Source organism: Octopus bimaculoides, chromosome 21, assembly GCF_046866305.1.
Source record: "Octopus bimaculoides isolate indiv1 chromosome 21, ASM4686630v1, whole genome shotgun sequence".
NCBI lineage: Eukaryota > Metazoa > Mollusca > Cephalopoda > Octopoda > Octopodidae > Octopus > Octopus bimaculoides.
Window position 1 is genome coordinate 36,891,467 of NC_142948.1, and position 18,631 is coordinate 36,910,097.

At 39.2% G+C, this 18,631-nt stretch overlaps 1 protein-coding gene across 11 annotated transcripts in view; it reads left to right on the plus strand.

Annotated features, from left to right (window-relative positions):
- The window catches only part of LOC106873084 (myosin-IIIb), a 221,564-nt gene that overhangs the window by 188,317 nt on the left and 14,616 nt on the right, over window positions 1-18,631 (plus strand). For 7 of the 11 annotated variants that reach the window (XM_089339137.1, XM_089339136.1, XM_089339133.1 and 4 more), the window contains 3 exons: window positions 394-2,586; window positions 8,639-8,725; window positions 9,362-9,664. In XM_089339137.1, the coding sequence (XP_089195263.1) occupies window positions 394-2,586; window positions 8,639-8,725; window positions 9,362-9,664 (2,583 nt within the window). The remainder of the gene's footprint in view (window positions 1-393; window positions 2,587-8,638; window positions 8,726-9,361; window positions 9,665-18,631) is intronic. The other 4 variants (XR_016237804.1, XR_016237805.1, XM_089339140.1 and 1 more) reach the window with 2 other exon arrangements.

An 18,631-nucleotide genomic window follows, 5' to 3' on the forward strand; every position in this document is an offset into this window, starting at 1 on the left:
TTCCTAATGCCAACTACTCCAAGAGTGTAGTGGGTGGTTTTTACATGACAAAAAGACACAAACACACACACAAACATATGAAATTCTTTCAGTTTCCATACACGAAATCCAGTCACAAAACTTTGGTAGGCCTGGAACTGTAGTAAAAGCTGCTTGCTCTGAGGTGCCACACAGTGGGACTGAACCTGAAACCATGTGGTTGGGAAGCAAACTTCTTAACCTCACAGCCATATCTGTACCTATATTTATATGTATTTATGTGTACATTCATGTGAGTGTGTGTGTGAGAGAGAGAGAGAGTATTTTGTATCCATTCCATCAATTGTTCTGTTGCAGCCGCACGACTCTGAAGTGAAGAATTTACCAATTTTCTTTTGTTTACTTCATCTTTAGGCCAATGCCAGAGGAATCTTTGCAGACAGATTCTCCAGAGAGCTCTGAGATAATGCCTCGGGCCAATAAACCCTATAACAGCACACAGCATAACTATAAAAAAAGCATTGAGTATGACGATCCTCCTGCCCACATCGGGACTGAGTATGAGGGGAGCTATCATGAGCGTGAACAGCCTAGCACTAGTGCTACTAATGCTGTTGTAGTTAGTGATGTGCAGAATAGTATGGATAGCAACCAGAAGCAGAATAACATAGAAACTACCATTAGTAATTCAGATTCTTCTGGGAAATGGATTGGGTCTGAACAGAATATAGTCGTTGAGAACTATCAGTTCCCTTTGGAGGAAACGGCCAAGAGAGATCACCCAGAAATTATTAAGGAGCCGGAATATAATCGCAAGCCTGTAGTTTTAGTCATTGACGATACAAATAAAACAAGCAAAGAGAGTAACCATGTACAAAATAACAGTTGCCGTGTACTGCCTCCCGTTGGGGAAGATCTGACAATGGGGCGAAGGAGCACCCGTCCTTCAAGGAAACTGTTGCCAAGTTCTGAAAACAAACTCTCTGCTGGCATCGAAGATGTGCAATGGAGGGTGGATGAGTCTCGAAATTTTGATACCACTATAAAACGTTCATCGGAATCGGTCAACAAACTGCCAATAAACGAGGAGTACCACTGGATCAATACAATCGACGATTCAATCCGTACGATTTTGAACAATCATCGTAGACGTAGTCATGATTTCCGTCAAAGTGGTTTGATGCCGCCTGATGTTAATAGACGAGCAAGTGATGGCGGTGAGATATACAACAACTGTCGAGTGTGTGAAGACTGTAACCAGACGAAAGCGAGGAACAATGACTACCAAGAAGCTTGCTACAATGGTAGCCGAAAATTTCCTGTGTGTGCCGAGCCAGAAAGTTATCCGAAACCGAGTATTGTATTAGATTACCACTTTAACGAAAGCATCGACAATGATAGTATTAGCGTACATTTTGAGAAAGACTCATGGCCAGAGATGGAGGATGAAGAAGACGAGGACGAAACTTTTCATCCAGCTTGTATTTTAGGAGGCTATTACTGTCAGGCCGATTTCAATGACAATGGGGACGAGACAAGCACCGATGAGAATGATTGGCCAAGTCTACAGAACTGCTCAGATCAAAACCGCAATGACAAAAACAGCTTATGTAATGAAATCCGGTCAAGAGCTCCCTGTATAGATACTCGACCCTACAGATCAAGATTTGGACGTAAAGACTTGTATAAATTAAAGAATCACCATTCTCACGAAGACAAAACTAGTTATAATAGGTGTAACCTTGTGGAATCTAAACAAAGCCAAGAATTTGGAAATATTCACGCAGCATCTAAGGATTATGATTCTTGTTTAGGTATGAACTTTTTCTTAAAAATGAGCTTTGACGATGGCAGTCTAGTTGCAATCAGTGAAGAGACAATTAATTTGGAGGAGGCTAGCTCCGTGAATTATAGCGACTCAAATCACAGTGATACAAAAGGAAGGACATCACTGGAAGATTTCGAAAGTATAGGTGGCAGCACAGTCAGTGTGTTTAGCTTAAGTGTAGAGAACGACTCCAACGAACAAGCGTGCAGCATAAGCACAAACAGTTGTAGCTTTAAATCGAATATGGCTGATTGTGATACGTCCGACATTGAAAGCCAGAGGCCAAGCAGTGATGAGAGCAAACAAAGCATTCCTGAATTAAGTAGTCCCTTACTTCCTGTTGATAGATGTTGGCAAAAACTGGACGACTCCTGGTATTTAGGCAGCTGTGATAACTACTACATAGATATTCCTTTTAGCCGTAGTTCTAGTCGAAGTAATTCTAGCTCACCTCTCTTATCTGCTTCCTCTACTGCTGCTACTGTTTCTTCCGACACGTTCAGCCGTTCAAAAGATTCGCAGTCGTTCATCAACGCCGATTCATCTAGTCCAGAAAATCCGTCCTACAGTAATACTTATCTATTTACCGAAGATCAAGGTAGATCCAGTTTGAGCAATAGTCATAGTTCTTTAGATACTAATCCATTCCAACCTCATACCATGTCGCCTGGGCATTTATTTAGGCAAAGCAGATCTGTGGAGATTAACAAAGCCCATGAAAGAGGAGAAATATCTCAATGCTTGATTGCAAATACCATCGCCAGACCTCGTCTTGTTAAGTGGGTCTTTCTTCTTCATTTCTTCTTTCTTTCCTCATCAATGTCGGTTCGTGTTATTTTTCCCTTTTTTTCTTTTTGGTCAGTAATGTTTGTTCATTCAGTACGTCTTTCTTTCTTTCTTTCTTTCTTTCCACATCAGATGTTCGTTCATTTGTGGTTTAATGTCTTGCTCTCAAAACCACACAAAAATGCATGATAACATTTTTTTTCTTACATTGGCATGACTATTTTTGGTATAACTATTCCTGAGACCAAATTGGTTTGCTACCTTGTCTCCTTGCCTGTTCATCTCTGTCTCTGTTCCTTTGTTGAACTACATACTCAATGCAAGATATCCTGTTCCATTTCTGTAGAATTCTTTTAAAGACATTTTTTTTTTGTTGTTATTGCATCATGTTTCAGACTGTTCCCTTCTGCTATCCGTAGCCTGCAAGGAACCTTTTTTTTTCTTTTTCAACTTTTTCCTTAAATTTAATTATTCTTTAAAATCTTTTATTTAACTCTTATGTTTTTCCTCCATCTTGGCATGTCTTTGAGATGGGAAATTATACAAGTCAAATATTGAGAAAAAAAAATACCAAAAAAAAAAAAAAAAACACCCCAGAATAATGTATTTTCAAAAAAAGGAACATTATTTTCAAACACATTGTCATCACTGTATTGTTGTGTTACTTAACATGTAAACATACACAGAAACACACACACATACACACATATACTTGCACACAATCACATGCACACACATATACTCACATGTGTGTGATCATGTGTGTTTATGTAGTTATATGTGTGTGTATGTAAGCATGGTAAAGTGGAGAGGAGTTAGCAGGAAATGAATATTACAATACAATTGTTGCTATCTTGTTGTAGTCTTTTCATTAATGATCTTAAGAGAAGCATGAATGTCACATCATCACATATACTCATCCATTAAAAGAAAAACAAATTTTTTCATCTTCAAACTACATAGGAATAACAAAAAAACATGGGAGATCATGTGATGTACTCTGCTAGAGGCACTACTGTACTCTCTCAAAGACATTGGTCTACTCTCCTAAAGATGCTATGAAAGACTTGTACAAACTATGTGCAATAGAGACATCTCTTTAATTTTCTATGTCCCATCAAAAGTGAAGACTCATTCTAACCTAGCAATACTGTGATTCAATGAAGTTAACCAGAATGTGTTTTCCCCAAAGTTTGGTGAAGTACATGTTTGAATCAGAGAACCATGCATCCAGGCAAAAGCAACAAATTTCTAATTACTATAATAATAAATACAAGGCTTGCACAAATATGTTTTAGAAAATGCTTATTCATATGTTTGATAAAGTTAAATTCAGTGGGATAGAAGTTGCATTCTGTGTTTGTTCTTGAATTAAAATTCTTTTTCAATGTCACACATGGGAAGAGTGAATGATATTGCTTAGATAAACAAGGCAGAAAATAATATATATAGTACAGGAAACTGGCAAAAAAATGAGAAAAGAATTAAAGAATAAACTTCTTTACCATGTAATATATTACCATGATCTCACCAAGATATTGTAGAATTAATTCTTCATGGATTCACCATTTTTAAGAACTTCAGCATGTTTTATGTAGAGTAGTGAATTACTCACATTTGTTGTTAGTTTTTCTGCATTCTCAGTCTGAATAGTAATTTCTTTTTAAATTTTAATTTCAATTTTAACATGTAATATCCAAATATTTACAATATTTCATTAGATAATTTATTTTGATTAGATAATAAATTTTTCTGTAGATAGATACTTTTCTAATTTTCATTACATAAACCTACTTTTCTGTTTAATCTAATTTTCATGATATAACCTCAATACATAAATCCTATTCTATATATACATACGTAAATATGTATGTGTATTTATTTATATGTATGTGTATATATATATATATGTGTATGTGTGGAGGCGCAATGGCCCAGTGGTTAGAGCAGCGGACTCACGGTCATAGGATCATGGTTTCAATTCCCAGACCAGGCGTTGTGGATGTTTATTAAGCAAAAACACTTAAAACTCCACGAGGCTCTGGCAGGGAGCAGTGGTGAACCCTGCTGTACTCTTCCACCACAACTTTCTCTCACTCTTTCTTCCTGTTTCTGTTGCACCTGTATTTCAAAGGGGCCAGCCTTGTCACACTCTGTGTCATGCTGAATTTCCCCGAGACCTATGTTAAGGGTACACATGTCTGTGGAGTGCTCAGCCACTTGCACGTTAATGTCACGAGCAGGTTGTTCCGTTGATCAAATCAAATGGAACCGTTGTCATCATAATCAACAGAGTGCCACGATGTGTATATATATATTTACGTATATGTTTTGTATGTTTATATACGTGTGTCTCTGTGTGATAAGGAGCATTGTTAGGTATTGCTTTTATCTCATGTTACACACAAAAGTGACCTATACATTGTCATTGACAATCTTATAGTGCCCGTATATATTGGTTGAAGTTCCTTCCACACCATAGCTTTATGCTAGTGTTCCAGAATTTAGGCATGCCTGTCTTTGACAGATTTGCTTTCGTCAGAAGCAAAAAAATGCTAATTTGCTGCTCTACTTACTGCAAAATCTTTCTGAAAATTGTGGATTGAGAAGTAACTACCAGCAGTTAACATGTATATATGTAACCATTCGTGTGCACATGTGTGTATTCATAAATATATGTATATACACATACACACACTGTATATGCATATATATGTATGTGTATATATATATATATATGTATATATATATATATATATGTATATATATATATATATATATATATATATGTATATATATATATATATATATATATATATATATACACACACATATATATATATATATGTATATATATACATACATATATATACATACACACACATATATACATACACACACACACATACTACATATCTGTATGTATATATTTTACTTATAGTCCATCAAGTTTACATTGTAAATATTTCTCTCCCAGTCATTATTATTCTAAATACCAAACATGATAAGGTTATTAGAATTTTATATATATATATATATATATATATACAAAAAAGAGTTTAAAAGGATATATTATCATTTTGCCAGCTGGAGTTCTAAGTTTTGCTTGATGGTATATTCAACCAATTGAAGTGTGTTATTTATAATGTTTGTATTTCAAATTGTGGCACAATACTTTAACATAATAATAATGATAATAATAATAATAATAAACAACGATGGTATTATCCAATAAAGAGACAGTAAGTCAGTTTATAGTTTATAATTGTATTGTATTTTATTAAAGGCAAACAGCATAAAATAAATTATATTTTATATCAAAAACAAATAGTAATGTTATACATGAAATGTCTTAAGCAGAATTATAAGAAAATATTCTTAAAGTATTGTGTGACTTCCCTTGATATAATTTATATCAAAGTTTTTGGATTTCTTCTATATTGAACTTTATTTAATTTCAATTGTTCTCTCCTTTTTTTTCTGAACCATTCATCTTTTAACCATTTTATTTGAAGTGCTGTCCTAAACTAACACTACCTTTGACTCTAGGTCCCTAGCTAACTCTACATTTGATCACAGTGCCTGGTCCTTAACTACTACCATGCCTCATCATATTCTTAGACTATTAAGTATTGCAGTCTTTGACTACACATCCAACTCTAGTTATTAGTTCTGTACTTAACTTATCTTTATACTTTACTACAGTCTATATCTTTATAATATCTATTGCACTAAAAAGATACATACCTATCTATATATATATGTTTGTCTTTATCCCCAGTTATACTTGGAACAGTTTAGCATTAAACTAAAAGATCTAGAGTATGTATTTATTAAACTTGTACAAAAAGTGGGGTGAAAGTAACTTCGAAGCTTCAGCCTGCTAGCCTTTGTAGGACTGTGTTTTCATGTGTGTGTGTGAAAAGATTAAATGGTCACAGTTGGAGTGTCTCTGCTCATAGGTCTACTCCATGAAGGTTGTCCTGGATTTAAACAACAACAATGTTGTAATATGTGGATGCTCGACCTGCTAAAAATAGTAGCCAAACTTCATGAAAATCACATCTTAGCTTTAATGAAAACCAACCAAAAAAAAAAAAGGAAGGATATATTAGATAATATTGTCCTAGATCCAGCTTGACCAGAAAAATGATGGGATGGTCATGGCAGGAAATACTTTTGATCATATACTGAACAAAATATTGGGAATGAATAGAAACAACATCAAAACAATCTCATAGAAACTATGGCTTATTCAATGCTTTGTTTTTTTTTATGTCAATAATTTTTTATCCTTTTTTTATTTGAAATATTATTTTGCCTTGATTTTAATAGATTTTGCTTTCTATATGAAAGGTTCCTCATGTGTGCATATCGGTTTGTTTGTTATTTTTCCCTTTTTTCTCTTCAAGAAAATCTGTTTGTTTTTGTATCTTGCATTCAAGTGAAATTTATAAATTGTTAAATTGTTTTGAAAACAGTTCTTGTCATTTAGCTTTAGATATGATTTTTCATGGGAAGTTGTGGCTGGGAAATCATCATTATTTAATGTCTGCCTTCCATGCTGGCACAAGTTTGACAGGAACTGGCCAGGCAGGAGCCTGCACCAGACTTCTGTGTCTGTTTTGGCACAGCTTTTATGGCTGGATGCCCTTCCTAACACCAACCACCCTGCAGAGTGGACTGAGTGCTTTTTACATGGCACCAGCACAGGCAAGATCAGTTTTGGTAAGGTTTTTACAGCTGGATGCCCTTTCAAACGCCAACCACTTTACAGTCTTTATTTTGCAAAAGATACACGTGTGTGGGTGTGTGTGTGTGTTAAAACTGAAAGAAAGAGTGATTAAGAGGTTGGAAAGGTGAATAATAAATTCAGTCAAAAACCTAATACCTCTGGTTTCATACCAGCATATTGGCCAGTCTAGAGCAGTGGTTCCCAACCGAGGTCCATACGGCTCCTAAGGGTCCACAATAGTATTTTAAGGGCCTCTGAAACAATTTAGCTTTAGACATATGTATTGGATTGTATTTTAAGAAACAGCTGGGTTTCTTTCTCTAACATTTTACATAGTTCAACCTACACAAATTAATGTGTGAAAACATTAATAAATAACATTCTATAAAGCTAGTTTTTAAACATCGAATGGCTATGGGGTCCATCAGAATGAAATAGCAATCAAAGGGGGTCCATAGATAAAAAAAATGGTTGAGAACCCCTGATCTAGAGCATGTATCTAACGTTCTGCCATCATGGCTACCAACTAAAAATCTCAGGACAAGTAGTTGTGCTCTAGTTGACATTATGTAGATGTATGTCCTTAAAATGGACTTGACTACATATCTAAACCATACTGTGCAATATATGTATGATGCCCCAGAAATTGACACAGCTTGTAAAAAAATAAATAGGTTAATAGAAGAACTAAAGTTTGTGATAATGATAAAATCTGTTAAAAATAAATAGAATCAAAAATGTTCTAATTTTGATAATAAATATTAATAATATTCAGGAAAACAAATCAAAATTGCTAAATATTTTTTGGTGGGGTATTTTTGGGGGAAAACGATTAATATATAAATGAAATTTTAAGAATAAAAATTTATTTTGAATAAAAAATATTTATTTTAAATAAATTTATCATAAATAAAAAATTTATTTATTTTAACTTATAAAATTTTTCATTCGAAATGGAAAATTTATTTATTTAAAATTTACAAATACAATTGTTCTCAAAATAAAGAATTGAGAAACAAAAAATTTATTCTCTGAATTCTTTTATCTTAAATCTCATAAAGTTTAACAATTTCTGTTTCACCAGATTTAAGACAAAAAAAAAATATTCAGAAACCCAATTTTTTTGTTTTGGTTTGTTTTCTGAGGTTATTTCACTTTTAAATTTGATTAAAATTTCACTAATTCAATTTATAATTTAATTTTTTTTTTAATATTTTTCTTTTTAGAAAAGAACTTGTTTTCATCTCATATTTTATGGTTGAAAGAGTCAAACAACTTTTTTCTTATGCTATATTGTTCCATTGTTTTAGGACTACTGAAGAAGGGCAACCCAAAGAAGACCAACTCTCCTGTCTCATTGAAGCAGCCAAACAAAAGAGAAAGGAAAGTGGACCACTGTGAGTTGATCTTTGGTTATTCCTGGGTGGAATGGCGGTGGTGTGGGAGGGAGGGAGGCTCTTAACACTTTGAAGTAAATATAAACTCTTTACTCTATTTGATGAAAATAAAATGAATCTCAAATGCAGAATAGGTATTCAAGGTTGATGACATATGATGATGCAGAAACCTATGCAGGCTACACTCTAATGATGCTATTTGTAGCCCAATGTGTTTTCATACAATTTTTTCCCAGGACTACTTCTACAATGAACAGTCTTACCATGTTCAAATGTACACAAAATTGTTAAATATCATTGTACATGCACAGATATTCAATGCTGCTTCTTGCAACTCTGTTTAATTAATTCCAGCTTGCCTAGCAAATTTATTGTTTGCTATTCTTATATAACAGAACTATCATTTTGATGGGGTTGTGGAGGACGATGTGTAACAATGCAGAAATGCATGTGTCCTGCAATTCAATGTTGTCATTTGTTGCCCAATGTGTTTTCACACATATTGTCCATGAGGAGGAATGTTTTCTCTGAGACTTCTTCCACAGCAAAAGGGCTTCTCACATTCAAATGTACACAAACATGTTAAATATTATTGTATTTGTATATTCCTTCACTGCAAACCAATTTCTTTTCCAGCCCCGTCCCTAGATTTGCTGATGAAATAGATGACGAAGGTGAGAAGGAATTAGACGAATTCTTTGAAGAGAACACCAAAACAGAATTAGCAAAGAAATGTGAGACCCAAGTGACTGCAAGGATCCTGTCGATGATGTTCAGTCACATGACAATGTATGAGTCCGATGAGGAATCAGATTTCTCGGAGTCTGGTGATGAAGAAATGATCGACTATTCCGAATTAGATGCGCCTGCAGTACGAGACAGAATTAATTTATTTGAAATGGGTTCTGTTTCGCATATTCAGACCCCAATAATGAAAAGGTGAGAAGGAAAATAATATTTATTTCTTTGTTTAAGGAGTAGTAGTGTATCATCATCATCATCATCATCATCATCATCATCATCATCATCATCATCATCGTTTAACGTCCGCTTTCCATGCTAGCATGGGTTGGACGATTTGACTGAGGACTGGTGAAACCGGATGGCAACACCAGGCTCCAGTCATATATATATATATATATATATATATATATATATGTGTGTGTGTGTGTGTGTGTGTGTATGTGTATATTTGTGTGTGTATATATATATATATACACACACACACATATATAGGTATGTATGTATACATATTGGTGTTAAAATGTAGTAACATAATTCTTTATAGAACAGCCATGTTATAGTCATAAAAAAAAACTTATTGTTTACTATTGTTGTTAATTATATATTTTTTAGAGATTTTAGAAGAAGCTATTTTGCTCCTTACGTATATATATATGTATATATATATATATATATATATATATATACATATATATATACATATATATATATATATATACATATATATATATGTGTGTGTGTATAGGTTTATATGTATGCAAGTGTATATATATGCGTGTGTGTACATGTATATACATATATGTCTACACATACATATATATACATGTATGTGTGTACATAGGTATACATATTTATTTATTTTTATATATATATTTATTTTTATATATAACGAACGAACGAACGATCGAACGAAAGAACGAACGTATGTACGTACGTAGGTACGAACGAACGAACGTACGTGCGTGCGGACGAACGAACGAACGTACGTGCGTGCGGACGAACGAACGAACGTACGTGCGTGCGGACGAACGAACGACCGAACGATCGAAGAAACGAACGAAAGAACGAACGTACGTACGTACGAGCGATCATACGTACGTACGTACTTACGTATGTACGTACGAACGTTCAAACGAACGTACATACGAAGGAACGAACTAAGGAAAGAAATAACGAACGACCGAACGTGCGTACGTATCAAGGAACAAACGTACGTACGTACGATCGAGCGAACTAAGGAACGCGAGCACATACGTCCGTCCGTACGAACGAACGTACCTAGGCACGCACGAACGAACAAAAGAACGAACGAGCGCACGTACGTACGTAGTACGTACATTAGAATGAACAAACGAACGAACGAACGGACACACTTGTAAACGAAAGAAAGATCGAACGAACAAACAAACGAACGTACGTACGTCCGAGCGAACGTACGTACGTCTGAACGAACGAACGAACGACCGAACGAACGGCCGAACGATCGAAGGAACGAACGAACAACGAACGTACGTACGTACATACGAACGTACTAACGAACGAACGGCCGTACGTACGAACGTGCTTACGTACTCACGTACGTCCGTACTTACGTATGTACGTAAGAACGTACAAACGAACGTACATACGAAGGAACGAACGAACGAAAGAACTAACGAACGACCGAACAAAAGAACGTACGTGTGTACGTACGAAGAAACGATCGAACGAACAAACGACACAACGAACAAATGAACAAACGAAGGTACGTTTGTACGTATGTACGAACGAACGACCAAAAGATCGAAGGAACGAACAAAAGAACGAGCGTACGTACGCACGTAAGAACGAACGATCGCACGCACATACGAACGAATGAACGAAGACACGAAATGAATAAACGAACGAACGTAGATACGTACGAACGAAGAAAAGAACGAACGAACGTACGTGCGTACGTAGTACTTACATTAGAATGAACGAACAAACGAACGAACGTACGCACTTGTGAACGAAAGAAAGATCGAACGAACAAACAAATGAACGTCCGAACGAACGAACGATCGAAGGAACGAACGAAACATAGAACGCACGTACGTAAGTACATACGAACGAACGTACGTACGTACGTTCGTACTTGCGTATGTGCGTAAGAACGCACAAACGAACGTACATACGAAGGAACGAACTAGCGAAAGAACGACCGAACGAAAGAACGTACGTGTGTACGTACGAAGAAACGAACGAACAAACAAACGACACAGCGAACAAAGGAAGGTACGTTTGTACGTACGTTCATACGTAAGAATGAAGGAATGAACGAACGAACGTGCGTACGTGTGTACAAACGAACGACCATACGATCGAAGGACCGAACGAAAGAACGAACTTACGTACGCACGCAAGAACGAACGATCGTACGAAACATACGAACGAATGAACGAAGAAACGAAATGAATAAACGAACGAACGAACGTACGTACGAAGGAACTAATGATTGAACGAACATATGCACATATGTACGAACGAAGGAACGAAAGAACGTCCGTACGTAATTACGTCCGAACGAACGTACGTACGTGCGGACGAACGATCGAAGGAACGAACGAAAGAACGAACGTACTTACGTACGAACGATCGTACGTACGTGCGTAAATACGAAAGAACGAACGTACATACGAAGGAATGAACTAACGAACGACCGAGCGAAAGAACGTACGTGCGTACGTACGAAGAAACAAACGTACGTACGTACGATCGAGCAAACGAAGGAACGTGCGTACATACGTCCGTACGTACGAGCGAACGTAGGTACGTACGAACGAGCGTACGTGCGTAAGTACGTCCGAACAAACGAACGTACGTACGTAGGTACGAACGTACGTACGTAGGTACGAACGTACGTGCGTGCGGACGAACGTACGGACGAACGATCGAAGGAACGAACGAAAGAACGAACGTACGTACGTACGAGCGATCGTACGTACGTACGTACATACGAAGGAACGAACGGACGTAAGTACGTACTTACGTATGTACGTACGAACGTTCAAACGAACGTACATACGAAGGAACGAACTAACGAAAGAACGAACGAAGGCAAGAACTAACGAACGACCGAACGAAAGAACGTACGTGCGTACGTACCAAGAAAGAAACGTACGTACGTACGATCGAGCGAATTAAGGAACGTGCGTACATACGTCCGTACGTACGAACGTACGTCCGAACGTAGGTACGTACGAATGAACAAAAGAACGAACGAGCGTACGCACTTGTGAACGAAAGAGAGATCGAACGAACAAACAAACAAAGGTACGTACATCCGAGCGAACGTACGTACGTCCGAACGATCGAAGGAACGAACGAAACAACGAACGAACGTACTTACGTAGTACGTACTTACGTAGTACGTACTCACGTATGTACGTAAGAACGTACAAACGAACGTACATACGAAGGAACGAACTAACGAAAGAACGAACGAACGAAATAACTAAGGAACGACCGAACAAACTAGCGAAAGAACGAACGAACGAAAGAACTAAGGAACGACCGAACGAAAGAACGTTCGTGTGTACGTACGAAGAAACGAACAAACGACACAACGAAGGTACGTTTGTACGTACGTTCATACGTAAGAATGAAGGAATGAACGAACGTAAGTACGTACGAACGTACGCACGCACGAACGAACGTGCGTACGTGTGTACGAACGAACGACCAAAGGAACGAACGAAAGAACGAACGACCAAGGGAAGGAACGAAAGAACGAACGTACGCACGTCCGTAAGAACGAACGATCGTACGCACATAGCAACGAATGAACGAAGAAACAAAATGAATAAACGAACGAACGTAGGTACGTACGTAAGAACGTACGATCGTACGTACATACGAACGAACGAACGAATGAACGAAGAAACGAAATGAATAAACGAACGAACGTACATATGTACGAACGAACGTACGCACGCACGTAAGTACGTCCGAACGAACGAGCGAGCGAAAGAACGAACGTACGCACGTACGTAAGAACGAACGATCGTACGCACATACGACCGAATGAACGAAGAAACGAAATGAATAAACGAACGAACGTAGGTACGTACATGAATAAACGAGATAACGTACGAACAAACGTACGTACGTGCGGACGAACGAACGAAAGAACGAACGTACGTACGTACGAAAGAACGGACGTACGTTCGTACTTACGTATGTACGCACGAACGTACAAACGAAGGAACGAACTAAAGAAAGAACGACCGAAGGAAAGGACTAACGAACGGCCGAACGAAAGAACGTGCATGCATACGTACGAAGAAACAAACGTACGTACGATCGAGCGAATTAAGGAACGTGCGTACATACGTCCGTACTTACGAACGAACGAACGTACGTCTGAACGTAGGTACGTACGAACGAACAAACAAACAAACGTACTTACGTACGTCCGAACGAACGATCGAAGGAACGAACGAAAGAACGAACGTACGTACGAACGATCGAACGTACGTTCGTACTTACGTATGTACGCACGAACGTACATACGAGGGAACGAACTAACGAAAGAACGACCGAAGGAAAGAACTAACGAATGACCGAATGAAAGAACGTACGTACGTACGATCGAGCGAATTAAGGAACGTGCGTACATACGTCCGTACGTACGAACAAACGAACGAACGTAGGTCTGAACGTAGGTACGTACGAACGAACGAGCGTACGTGCGTAGGTACGAACGTACGTGCGTGCGGACGAACGTACGAACGAACGCCCGAACGAACGAACGAAAGAACGAACATACGTACATACGAACGGACGTTCGTACGTACTTACGTATGTACGTACGAACGTTCAAACGAACGTACATACGAAGGAACGAAGTAACGAAAGAACGACCGAAGGAAAGAACGTACGTACGTACGTACGATCGAGCGAATTAAGGAACGTGCGTACATACGTCCGTACGTACGAATGAACAAAAGAACGAACGAGCGTACGTACGTACGTACGTACGTAGTACGTACATTAGAATGAACAAACGAACGAACGTACGCACTTGTGAACGAAAGAGAGATCGAACGAACAAACAAACAAACGTACGTACGTCCGAACGAACGACCGAACGAAACAACGAACGAACGAACAAACGAAGGTACGTTTGTACGTACGTTCATACGTAAGAATGAAGGAATGAACGAAAGTAAGTACGTACGAACGTACGCACGCACGAACGAACGAACGACCAAACGATCAAAGGAACGAACAAAAGAACGAACGTATGCACGTACGTAAGAACGAACGATCGTACGCACATACGAACGAATGAACGAAGAAACGAAATTAAAAAACGAACGAACGTACGTATGTACGTACGAAGAAACAAACGTACGTACGTACGATCGAGCGAATTAAGGAACGTGCGTACATACCTCCGTACGTACGGACGAACGTACGTCTGAACGTAGGTACGTACGAACGAACGAGCGTACGTGCGTAAGTTCGTCCGAACGAACGAACGTACGTACGTAGGTACGAACGTACGTGCGTGCCGACGAAAGAACGAACGAACGACCGAAGGAACGAACGAAAGAACGAACGTACGTACGTACGTATATACGAACGAACGCACGGACGTACTTACGTATGTACGTACGAACGTTCAAACGAACGTACATACGAAGGAACGAACTAACGAAAGAACGAACGAAGGAAAGCACTAACGAACGAAAGAACGTACGTGCGTACGTACCAAGAAAGAAACGTACGTACGTAAGATCGAGCGAATTAAGGAACGTGCGTACGAACGTAGGTACGTACGAATGAACAAAGGAACGAACGAGCGTACGTACGTACGTAGTACGTACATTAGAATGAACAAACGAACGAACGTACGCACTTGTGAACGAAAGAAAGATCGAACGAACAAACAAACAAACGTACGTACGTCCGAGCGAACGTACGTCCGAGCGAACGTACGTACGTACGAACGATCGTACGTACGTGCGTATATACGAACGAACGAACGTACGTTCGTACTTACGTATGTATGCACGAACGTACATACGAAGGAACGAACTAAAGAAAGAACGACCGAAGGAAAGAACTAACGAACAACCGAAGGAAAGAACGTGCGTACATACCAAGAAACAAACGTACGTACGTACGATCGAGCGAATTAAGGAACGTGCGTACATACGAACGAACTTACGTCTGAACGTAGGTACGTATGAACGAGCGTACGTGCGTAAGTACGTCCGAACGAACGAATGTACGTACGTAGGTACGAACGTACGAGCGTGCGGAGGAACGTACGAACGAATGATCGAAGGAACCAACGAAAGAACGAACGTAGGTACGTACGTAAGATCGTACGATCGTACGTACATACGAACGAACGAACGAATGAACGAAGAAACGAAATAAATAAACGAACGAACGTAGGTATGTACGAACGTACGTATGTACGAACGAACGTACGTATGTACGAACGAACGTACGCACGAAAGTACGATCGAAAGAACGAGCGAAAGAATGAACGTACGCACGTACGTAAGAACGAACAATCGTACGCACATACGACCGAATGAACGAAGAAACGAAATGAATAAACGAACAAACTTAGGTACGTACGTAAGAACGTACGCTCGTACGTACATACGAACGAACGAACGACGAAACGAAATGAATAAACGAGCGAACGTACGAACGAACATACGAAAGAATGATCGTAATTACGTACGTAGGTACGAACGAACAAACGTACGTACGTGCGGACGAACGAACGAACGAACGAAAGAACGAACGTACGTACGTACGAACGAACGTACGTACGAACGAACGGACGTACGTTCGTACTTACGTATGTACGCACGAACATACATACGAAGGAACGAACTAAGGAAAGAACTAACGAACAAACGAACGAAAGAACGTACGTGCGTATGTACGAAGAAACAAACGTACGTACGTACGATCGAGCGAATTAAGGAACGTGCGTACATACGTCCGTACGTAAGAACGAACGAACGAACGTACGCCTGAACGTAGGTACGTACGAACGAACAAAAGAACAAACAAGCGTACGTACGTACGTACATTAGAATGAACAAACGAACGTACGCACTTGTGAACGAAGGAAATATCGAACGAACAAACAAACAAACGTACGTACGTCCGAGCGAACGTACGTACGTCCGAACGAACGATCGAAGGAACGAACGAAAGAACGAACGTACGTACGTTCGTACTTACGTACATACAAACGAACGTACATACGAAGGAACGAACTAACGAAAGAACGACCGAAGGAAAGAACTAACGAACGACCGAACGAAAGAACGTACGCAAGAAGAAACAAACGTACGTACGTACGATCGAGCGATTTAAGGAACATGCGTACATACGTCCGTACGTACGAACGAACGAACGTACGTCTGAAAGGTAGGTACGTTCGAACGAACGAGCGTACGTGCGTAAGTACGTCCGAACGAACGTACGTACGTAGGTACGAATGTACGTGCGTGCGGACGAACGACCGAAGGAACGAACGTACGTACGTACGTACATACGAATGAACGAACTAACGAAAGAACGAACGAAGGAAAGACCTAACGAACGACCGAACGAAAGAACGTATGTGCGTACGTACCAAGACAGAAACGTACGTACGTACGATCGAGCGAATTAAGGAACGTTCGTACATACGTCCGTACGTACGTCCGAACGTACGAATGAACAAAAGAACGAACGAGCGTACGTACGTATTACGTACATTAGAATGAATAAACGAACGAACGTACGCACTTGTGAACGAAAGAAAGATCGAACGAACAAACAAATAAACGTACGTACGTCCGAACGAACGACCGAACGAACGAAACAACGACCGTACGTACGTACATACGAACGAACGAACGTACTTACATAGTACGTACTTACGTATGTACGTAAGAACGTACAAACGAACGTACATACGAAGGAACGAACTAGCGAAAGAACGAACGAACCAAAGAACTATGGAACGCCCGAACGAAAGAACGTACGTGTGTACGTACGAAGAAACGAACAAACGACACAACGAACAAACGAAGGTACGTTTGTACGTACGTTCATACGTAAGAATGAAGGAATGAACGAACGTAAGTACGTACGAACGTACGCAAGCACGAACGTGCGTACGTGTGTACGAACGAACGACCAAAGGAACGAACGTACGCACGTACGTAAGAACGAACGATCGTACGCACATATGAACGAAATGAATAAACGAACGAACGTAGGTACGTACGTAAGAACGTACGATCGTACGTACATACGAACGAACGAATGAACGAAGAAACGAAATGAATAAACGAACGAACGTACGTACGTATGAACGAACGTACGCACGTAAGTACGTCCGAACGATCGAACGAACGAGCGAAAGAACGAACGTACGCACGTACGTAAGAACGAACGATCGTACGCACATACGACCGAATGAACGAAGAAACGAAATGAATAAACGAACGAACGTACGTATGTACGAACGAACGTACGCACGTAAATAAGTACATCCGAACGATCGAACGAACGAGCGAAAGAACGAAAGTACGCACGTACGTAAGAACGAACGATCGTACGTACATACGAACGAATGAACGAAGAAACGAAATGAATAAACGAGCGAACGTACGAACATACGAAAGAACGATCGTAAATACGTACGTAGGTACGAACGGACAAACGTACGCACGTGCGGACGAACGAACGAACAAAAGAACGAACGTACGTACGAACGAACGGACGTACGTTCGTACTTACGTATGTACGCACGAACGTACAAACGAAGGTACATACGAAGGAACGAACTAAGGAAAGAACGACCGAAGGAAAGAACTAACGAACGATCGAACGAAAGAACATACGTACGTACGTACGATCGAGAGAATTAAGGAACGTGCGTACATACGTCCGTACGTACGAACGAACGTACGTCTGAACGTACGTACGTCTGAACGTACGTACGTCGGAAGGAACGAACGAAAGAACGAACGTACGTACGTACGAACGATCGTACGTACGAACGATCTACGTACGTCCGTACATACGAAAGAACGAATGTACTATGTAAGCACGAACGTACATACGAAGGAACAAACTAACGAAAGAACGACCGAAGGAAAGAACTAATGA